Source organism: Mobula hypostoma, chromosome 1 (assembly GCF_963921235.1).
Source record: "Mobula hypostoma chromosome 1, sMobHyp1.1, whole genome shotgun sequence".
Lineage (NCBI taxonomy): Eukaryota > Metazoa > Chordata > Chondrichthyes > Myliobatiformes > Myliobatidae > Mobula > Mobula hypostoma.
Genome location: NC_086097.1, coordinates 100,430,920 through 100,440,942, shown reverse-complemented (window position 1 = coordinate 100,440,942; position 10,023 = coordinate 100,430,920). Strand labels below are relative to the sequence as shown.

At 46.9% G+C, this 10,023-nt stretch overlaps 1 protein-coding gene across 1 annotated transcript in view; it reads left to right on the top strand.

The window, feature by feature from the left end:
* The first annotated feature begins 1,814 nt into the window (after positions 1-1,814).
* The window catches only part of LOC134349447 (cysteine-rich protein 2-like), a 53,673-nt gene continuing 45,464 nt past the window's right edge, over positions 1,815-10,023 (top strand). Inside the window, exon 1 of the mRNA XM_063053768.1 lies at positions 1,815-1,950. Coding sequence (XP_062909838.1) covers positions 1,908-1,950 — 43 coding nt within the window. The 5' untranslated portion in view covers positions 1,815-1,907. The remainder of the gene's footprint in view (positions 1,951-10,023) is intronic.

Here is a 10,023-nt window from a genome sequence, read left to right as displayed (position 1 = left end):
TATTCACCACAGGATCACGGGTGTTTGAAGGCTTCAGGGAGTCACCATTGCACGTATAGTATTTGAGTCATCTTCTGATAATAATGCCCAGAAACTACACACACATAGGGAATAGGTAAGAAATCGATGTCCAGCGTGACGCCAGAGAGGGGCAAGAGATTCCTCACTATTCATCGCCAGACCCGGCTGACCAACCACACGTCGAACTCGGCCCTCTGTCCCGCTTTTTCTTTTCTTTTCTTTTTTTCTCTTTCTCTCTCTATCTCTCTCTCTCTCTCATCTCCCTACGTCGTTGGGATGGCCTCTAACTCCTTCTCGCTGTTGCAATAGTCACTGCCTCTATTGGGGGCGGTGGGTATACAGAATGAGCTGCCAGAGAAAGTGGTAGAGGCAATACAGTTACCAGTTACAACGTTTAAATGTTTGCGTAGATACAGGGTGACAACTTCCACCACGGAGATTGAGACCTTCTGGTCTACTGCCCTACCATTTCCTTCCCTCCCCTTGAGCAGACTCCCTTTTCCTCCGGCCCATATGTCAAACCCGTGTTGAATGCAATGCCTTGGGTTCTACTTCCATCCTTATTATTCTGTTCTCCCTCAACCAGCTCTCCCTTTTCCCGAGCACGCTCACAATTGCACCATACACAGTAACCGGCAATCTTTCATTGAAATTCCCACCCGGATCAATCAGCACCCTACCCTGATGCATCACGGCTTGGTCTAGCAGGCGCTCTATTCAAGCCTGCACAGAACTACAGAAAGTTGTGAATCTGCCTCCCGCCCCCAGACTCTGTCCACAGTCCCGCTGCCTCGGTAAAGTGGCCAGATCTCACCCACGCACCGCGAACATTCTCTCTTCTCTCCCGCCGGTCTACCAGAATACACAAAAGCCTGGGAATTGTACCACCAGAATCAAGGACAGCTTATCTCCCACTCTTAAAAGACCCTTGAACGAATCTCTCGTGCCATAAAGAAGTCCTGATCTCTCAGTCTATTTAGAGACCCTTGCGGCTTAATTGATAACTAGCATTGCACTTTCTCTGTAACTGTAAAACTATATTCTGCATTCTTTTCTTTTGTTCTACCTCGATGTAATTATGATCTGTCTGTCTGTATGGCACGCAAACAAAGGCTGCATCCCAGTGCATGTGACAATAATGAACCAATTACCAGTTCTCAGCTTCCACTTTCTCCACTGCTTGCGGCTTGCAAAGCGTCTGCCGCCTCGGCAGCTTATCAATAAATCCACTTTCTATCCCTACTACTGATTTTTACTAAGGCTCCTACACCCCATTCCAAATCAGTAACACATTATAATGTAGCAACAATGCTGCGCATTCCCACTGCGCTCCAAACCTGCAACCAGCCATTCTCGGCTTTCTTCTTATTGCACATTTTTCTCGATGTTGCAAGTAAGCCTACAATGCGTGAATGCATCAAAGATATGACAGCCCTAGTAATACCAGCCCTGTTCTGGGATCAATCTGCTTGCTCCATCCTTTAGCGGTGCATTCTCGGTGGAAACATGATTAAAACGCGCACTGTCCCATGAGTCGGATGATAAATGTGTTTAAATGCTGCAGGGAGTATTCTGTGGGCGGCTGCTGGTGTCGGTATGGGGAGTCAGTCGGGGAACAGGTGGAACTAGAGACAGTTACTGCTCCCCAGAAGGACCAGATCTGGGAGAGGGAGGGCGGGAGAAGGAGGGGGCGGCTCCGCGATCGACAGACGGTGGTGGTGGCCAATAGGCGACGGACAGGAGAAGGGAGCCGGGGCCTCTGACCAATGAGCGGTGGCTATGGGGGCGGGGGCGGGAGCCGGAGCAGGCGGGTGGCGCCCGGAGCGCCGAGAGTGGGTGTCAGTACGGCGGGCTAGCGGGACGAGCGAGGGCGGACAGCGGCCGTGATGGCGTCTAAATGTCCCAAGTGCGACAAGACCGTCTACTTTGGTGAGAGAGCCGCGCGTGTTCCCTTGTCCGGCACACCAACCGGGAGGTGGCAGATTCCTCATCCCTCTCTGGGGCGCTCCTTTCATATCCCTCTGCACAAAGATGGTAGTGGTGGAAAAATTGGAATAGGGCTGGGCATTGGACGAGGTTGCACAGGGCAAGGAATGGGATCTATTGCGCAGTTGAGGTTAGGGAACCAGCATGCTAGCGAGGGGCCGAGTGGCCCTCCCTCCCAGCAGAGTTAGCTGGTGTGCAGGCGACACCGCTGCTGCTCCTTCCCAGGGCTGGGTCGTGTTCGCAGCCCGTTATTGACCGCCGGAGGGGGTGGGGGCAGGCGGCCATTCACCTTGTGGGTGTCGGTCGGTATTGCTCCTGGACATTAATTAACGTGTCAACATTTCGGTTCGCAGTCCGCAGCTACCCGTCCTTCTCCTTAGTTATTGCTTCCAGTGGGAAGAACAGCAATAATAATTCCTTTCAATACACAAATGGAGATTACCCAGACATTTTTTTTACTGGATTTGCCGACGCGCTGATGAAATTTGGGTGCTCAAGTAGGCGGTTTATCGAGCAAGAATTATTTGGAATCATTCAGTGTAGACCCGGGTCACAGCCCCTCGTTTAAGATCCATCGTCCTCTGCCCTTTGCTCATAGCCGGTGCATTGTTCCCCTTACAATAAGACCAGGCTACAACCTGGAACTACGGTATTTATCTGATTCTCTGACTGGCCGTGTATTTTTTAAATAATGAATTTAATTTCCCTTGGTGAAGAAGGAATTTCTGATCTTTTTTGAGATGGCAGGTCACACCCTGACTGTTTTCCTCTCCACCCACAGGGAATCAGTGGGTTTAATCTATTGAAATATTATTTAACATAGTGAATTAAGTGCTGCACCCTCCCTTGCTGCTTAGTCCTAAAAAGCCTGGGTGATGGCTGTGCACCAGGGATTTTTTAAAAATCCATTTTCCGTATTTGGGAAAGGGTTTTGGGCAAAAATCTAGAATGTTATAGGCAAAGGAATGCAATAGAAAGCTGTAGTCAGCAAGTTTTGATCTGGGAGGTACTGCCTGGAGGGGCGATGGAAATGTTCCACATTAACTTCTTAATAAGCAATGAAAAGATTCATGTTGGGGAAATTAAATCAAAAGTGACACACTCAATTTAACCATCTGACACCTGGTATCATAAAGCTGTGTTGGGAATGAAGGAATGCCAGTCTTTTGATCAGGGAAAGATATAAAATTATGAGGCATAGAAAGGGTAGATGGTTGGAGTCTTGTTGCCAGGGTGGAAATATCAAATACTGAAGGCATGGGTTTAAAGTAAGAGGAGGAGAAGAGATTTGAGGCATTTGTTTTTTTTTACGGAGAATGGTTTGTGTTTGGAAAGTGCTGCCGGAGTGGTACAAAGTGGTGCTTGAAGCATTTGGACAGACAGAAACAAACAGGGAATGGAGGGGTATGGACCACCTGCATTGACATCATGTCTGTCACAGATGTGCTGGGGTGAAGGGTCTGTTTCTCTAGCCTGGTCTCTGCTCGTTTCTCTGCAGGGTGGTGCAAGATGAAATTTTGCACACTTGTTGTCATTTTTACCTGCTCCATCTGCACTGATGGGTTGGTGCTCAGGAAATGTCTTCAGAAGTAGTCCTGTTTCATCTCTGCGTTGGTATTGTTGCCTGAGGGCACTTCTTGCTGTGATTGTTTATATATTTCCCCTGCACTGCACTCCTATGTGAGTGTGGATGTGTTAGCTAGGCATTGAAAATGCACTGTCTGTAACTCAACCCTTTCTGCATTGTACTGTAGAGCCTATTGTTCCTACGTGCCCAGGTACTAACTTCCCTGCTAGTTTATTTAAAAACTATTCCCGCATCTGTTCCAGGATGGGTCCAATTTGGCTGCTTGTTTTTTTTCATACCCTGCAAACCCAGCAGAGGCAGGGGAGTGAGCACCAGCAAGTTTGTAGTTCTTGCTAGCTAGGCAAGTGGGCAAATTTTGGAGAGTAGAAGTGCCAACTTGGCACTTTTATTTTAATGAGACGTGAGTTGGTTCTCAGTAATGGTGCTCCTTTGAGTAAGTGTGGTCGAGCCACTGTTGAAGGACGGCAGCAAGCTGTTAGAGAGAAGCTGGAGGTTGGAGTGCCTGCAGGAAGGAATGAGTTAACTGGGATCTGTAAGTGCTTTCAGAGGGAGCAGTGTGTCAGCTTGCATGTGCAGATGTTTTGTCAGTGGAACCCATTGTTTTAATGCTGAATGCTGTTGTGATGGAGCAGTTTGGGATGTGACCTATGGGGAGTATTGGGTGGAACAGCTGTCTCTGGGTCTCAGTTCTTGGTGTTCCCCACCCCTGGGTCTTTACACCCTCCTTCAAGCCTGAATCTACTGTAGGCTGATTAACTGGGACTCATTGATATTGGGCAGCAATTCTGCTATTCTTGCATCATGGAGTTCAGTATTGATCACCTTACAACAGGAAGGATTAGTAAATTGAAAAGCAGTCAGAAAAGACTGACAAGAATATTGCTAGGACTCTGAGTTATAGAGTGAAGATGGGCAGGCTAGGGCTGGTTTTGGAGTGTAGGAGAATGAAGGGTGATCTTGTAGAGCAGCAGCTCCCAACCTTTCTTATGCCATAAGCAAGGGGTTGTTGGGAGCCCCTGTTACAGAGGTCTATAAAAATCATCAGAGGCATCAATATGGTAAATGCACTGTCTTTTTCCCGGGGACGTGGGTTGAAAGTGAGAGGGGAAGATATAATGGGAAATTCAGGGGTTTTTTTTATTTCATAGAGGGTTGTACTTGCATGGATTAAGCTGCTAGAGGAAGTGGTTGAGGCAGGCACAGTACATTTAAAGCACACTTGGACTGGTACATGAGTAGGAAATGTTTAGAATGATATCGACCAAACACAATCAAATGAGACTAGATTGGATGAGAATCTTGGGCCGAAGGGCCTGTTTCTGTGCCCTCTGACTCTGTGTGACCAAAATGGTGGCAGCTGGTGGGCAAAATGGAGCTAAACTTTGGACAGTTCCTGTGGTGTTGGGAGACTGGGCCACAGCTGCTGTTTGCAATGTTGCCCATGTACGATGGTTTTCAAGAGTGGATCTCCGCTGACTTGGAAGGTTTCAAATTCACTGATCACACTTTATCAGGGTAGCTGATAGTGAGCTGTGGAGTTCTCAGACCTCAATTTCAGCACCCCTGTGTTTTTTTTATCATGGTGGGGCTGTGCATTGCTTGTTCATGTTGTTGGCTTCATGAGAGTAACCAATTTTACAGTGCCATTTACTTGTGGTGTGAAAAGCTTCGATAATTTGTGAAGGAGAGGAAGGTGTAGTCAGTTTGCAGGTGGATCCCAGAAAAGTATTATTACTTTCAAATGTGAGAATGGGGAACCTTATGGATAGAGTGGGCAGTGAGAAGGGGAGGTAACTAATACTCAGGGATAGAGTGGGAAGGGGAGGTAACTAATACTCAGATAGAGTGGGAAGGGGAGGTAACTGTAATACTCGGGTGGAGTGGGCAGTGGGAAGGGGAGGTAACTAATACTCAGGGATAAAGTGGGAAGGGGAGGTAATACTCAGATAGAGTGGGAAGGGGAGGTAACTGTAATACTTGGGTGGAGTGGGCAGTGGGATGGGGAGGTAACTAATACTCAGGGATAGAATGGGCCGTGGGAAGGGGAGGTAATTGTAATACTCAGGGATGAAGTGGGCAGTGGGAAGGGGAGGTAACTAATACTCAGGGAAGGAGTGAGCAGTGGGAAGGGGAGGTAACTAATACTCAGAGTGGGAAGGGGAAGTAACTGTAATACTCGAGGATAGAGTGGGCAGTGGGAAGGGGAGGTAACTGTAATACTCAGGGATAGAATGGGCAGTGGGAAGGGGAGGTAATTGTAATACTCAGGGATAGAGTGGACAGTGGGAAGGGGAGGTAATTGTAATACTCAGGGATAGAGTGGACAGTGGGAAGGGGAAGTAACTAATACTCAGAGTGGGAAGGGGAGGTAACTGTAATACTCGGGTGGAGTGGGCAGTGGGAAGGGGAAGTAACTAATACTCGAGGATAGAGTGGGTAGTGGGAAGGGGAGGTAACTGTAATACTCGGATAGAATGGGCAGTGGAACTGGAGAACTATTACTCGAGTGTTGCTTGCACTTGTCAGTCAGCTGGAACTGTGGCCACTGTCGAAGCACGGCTGCAGGTATTTTCACCAGAGCAGTGGAATTCTACAATCGTTAACATGCAACTGGCAAAGAAAAACAGCTTCTTTCTTTAAAATGAACATCTCTGTTGTAGAACTCAAGGAGTTAACCCAGTGCCTCAGCTTAGGTGTGGCGCAGTTTTAAGATGAAGTTGGCTTGCTGGTTATTGGCAGCTTTGTTTCAGCAATAAATCTCCCACAGCATCTGCGAGGCTGTGTCCGAATGTTGGACACATCACTGATGGAGGTCTGGAATCCCATGCACTCTGAAGCATGTCATTGCTAGTGAACACTCACATGGGGGAAGTTTTTAAATATTTTGTCCTGTTTTCCAGTGGCAAGGGAAGAAGGCTGTTTGGCCTAGTGAGTCTCAGAGTAATCCTGTCCCCTCCGCAGTTCATTTCCCTGTAATATTTATTTATTTAGCAGTACAGCGCAAATAGGCCCTTTGAGCCACACTACCCCAGCAACCCGGATTAACCCTAACCTAATCACAGGACGGTTTACAACCCCGATTAACCCTAACCTAATCACCGGACAATCTACAATGACCGGTTAAGCTACCCAGTTCATCTTTGGACTGTGGGAGGAAACGGGAAGACCTGGAGAGAACCCTCGCATCCACGGGGAGGATGTGCAGATTCCCATTTGCAGTTCTCCTGCTGCAGTTTTAACCTTGCAGCCAGCATGACTGTGTTGTAGCAGTTCCCCCTACAGGAGAACAGGAAGATTCAAATTCTTCTCTCTGCATTTGAGCCCAAGGCTCCTGTACATGACCACTAGGGTACTGCACTCAAGCTACGACCCTGCCGGCTGTGTAGTGAACTATTGTAGGAAGTAAGCAGCTCTCCCCAGTGTGTCAGTATTAATTTATCCCCGGCCAGTACAACTTACTCACTCGTCTACCTCGCTGCTGCCTGTGGGAGTTGGTTTGTTTGTTTATTGAGATACACCTCGGAATAGGCCCTTCCACCACGCCACCCAGCAGCTCCCCGTTTGATCCTAGCATAATTACAGGACAATTTACAATGACCAATTAACCTCCTAACTGTACGCCTTTGGACTGTGGGATGAAACTGAAACTCACACAGTCATGGGGACAACATACAAACTCCTTTCAGGCCGCAGTGGGAATAGAACCTGGGTCTCTGGTACTGTAAAGCATTGTGCTAACTACTACACTACCATGGTGCCCACACTTGCGCTGAATGAGTTGCCCTTTCCTACATTAAAGCAAGGGTTGTACTTTAACATAAAGTACAGTGAGATACATTGTAAAAGCAAGCCTTTCTTTCTCATTAGATCTGTAGAAAGTTTGAGATGTTGAAGAGTTGAATGTGGATTTTATTGAAGTATTTATGGGAATACCAGGTTATAGTGCACAATAAAAATCTGTACTTCTCAAATTAAAATGGAAAATATTCAGCAGGTCAGGCAGCATCTGTGGATGGAGGGTTAGAGGAGCAGTTAGCTTCAGGTGTAGGTACTGGGATTAGGGTTAAATTCCTCTTCAGAATGCCCATGTTAAGCAGGCACTTGAGGTACTGAATGCCACTGTCAGCAAACAAGAAACAACCTACCCCAACACCTTTCAAATCATTGTTGGGGACTTTAATCAGACTCGTTTGAAGAAATTTCTGCCCAATTATCATCAGCTTATTACCTGCAGTACCGGGGTCCAACACATTCAACCACTGCTATACTATGATTAAGAGTGCCTACAGTTCCATGCCTAGGCTGCAGTTCGGGAGATCTGATCACCCGATTGTCTTTCTCTGACCTGAATGCAGACAGAGGCTAAAAGGCAGGGCTCCAGAGGTGAGGACAACAAAGGGGTGGTTGCAGGAGGCAGAGGAGCGGTTACGAGATTGCTTCGAGTCGGTGGCCTGGGCTGTGTTCAAAGACTCATCAGAGGATATGAATGAATACACCATGGTTGTCACGGACTTTATAAAAACAGTCGTGGACGAGTGTGTCCCCACAAAATCATTCGTAATCTTCTCTAACCAGAACCATGAGATCCACAGTCTGCTGAGGGTCAGATCAGTGGCAATCAGGTCTGGCAACCAAATTAAAAATGAGAGGTCCAGGTACGATCTCCAGTAAGCCATCTCATGTGTGAAGTGACAATTCTGAATCAAACTTGAATCACTGAAGAATGCTGGACAGCTGTGGCAGGGCTTGAATGCTATTAACTCTTACAAAGGGAAACCCAGCAGCATAGGTGACAATAAGGCTTTGCTCCCAGACAAGTTCAATACCTTTGTTCAATGAACCTACAGAAAGCATCCAACCCGGATGAGGTACCTGGTCAAGTCTAAAGACCTGTGTTGATCAACTGGCTGGAGTTCTCACTGACAACTTTAACATCTAGCTTTGACTGTCTAATGTACCCACCTGTTGTAAGCAGGTTTCAGTTATATGGGTACCTAAGACGAATGTGGTGACTTACCTCAATGACTATTATCCTGTAGCACTTGCATCCACAGTGATGAAGTGTTTTGAGAGGTTGGTGATGAAACCTATCAACTCTTGCCTGAGAAGGGTTGCGCCATTTTATTGGCTCTTCAGGAAGCTCTTTCTCAACTACAGCTTGGCATTCAATTCTATAATCCCCTCAAAACTAGTCTCCTCACTCTCAGACCCCAGTCAGTTCAGATTGACAACACAATCTCCATCCGCACAGGTGCACCACAAGGCTGTGTGGTTAGCCCCCTGCTCTATTCATGTTACACTTATGACAGTGGCTAAGCACAGCTTCAGTGCCATATGTAAGTTTTCTGACAACAGCACTATCATTGGCCAAAGGTGGTGATGAATCAGCATATAAGAGGAAGATTGAAAATCTGGCTGAGCAGTGCCATACAACTACAAAGTCAGCAAGACCAAAGAGCTGATTATTGACTACAGGAGGAGGAAACCAGAGGTCCATGAGCCAGTACTCACTGGGGGCTTAGAGGTGGAGAGAGTCAGCAACTTTAAGTTCCTTGGTGTTATTATTTCAGAGCATCTGCCCTGGGTCCAGCACACAGAAAACACGGCAGTGCCTCTACTTTCTTCAAAGTTTGTGACGTTTGGTTATGTCATCTAAAACTGTGGCAAACTTCTATAGAGTATATTGACTGGCTGCATCATGACCTGGTATGCAAACACCAATGCCCCTGAATGGAAAACCCACAAAAAGAAGTGGACATAGCCCAGTCCGTCACTACCATTGTGCACATCTACACAGTGTACTGTCACAGGAAATCATCAAGGACCCTCACCACCCAGGCCATGTTCTCTTCTCCCTGCTGTCATCAGGAAGCCTCAGGACTCACGCCACCAGTTACTACCCCTCAACCATAAGACTCTTGAACCAGAGGGGATAACTTCAGTCATCTACACTTGCTCCATCACTGAAATGTTCCCACATCCTATGAATCACTTCCAAGGACTCTTCATCCCGTGTTCTTGATATTTATTGCTTATTAATTTTTCTCTATTTTTGTATTGGCACACTTTATTGACTTTGCACATTGGTTGTCAGTGGTGTTGTTTAGGGTCTTTCATTGATTCTATGATGCTTCTTGTATTTACCATGATTCCCCACATGAAAATGAATCTCAGGTTTGTAAATGGTGACATGTATTTGTTTTGATGTACTCTGAACTGGTGAACTGAGGAAGTAAACATGTTTTGAGGTGTAGGAAAAGTGAAGGGTAGCAGGAAGGTCTGTGTCTAGGACGGAGGTAAATAATGTCACGGTTGGAGGTGCTGTGAAGTTGTTGATAATTGACCTGTCCTGAGGAGGGTAAGAAGAGGAGAAGAATGAGAGGGGCATACAGCCAATGGCAACATTGTAATGGGACTGTGACGCAGAC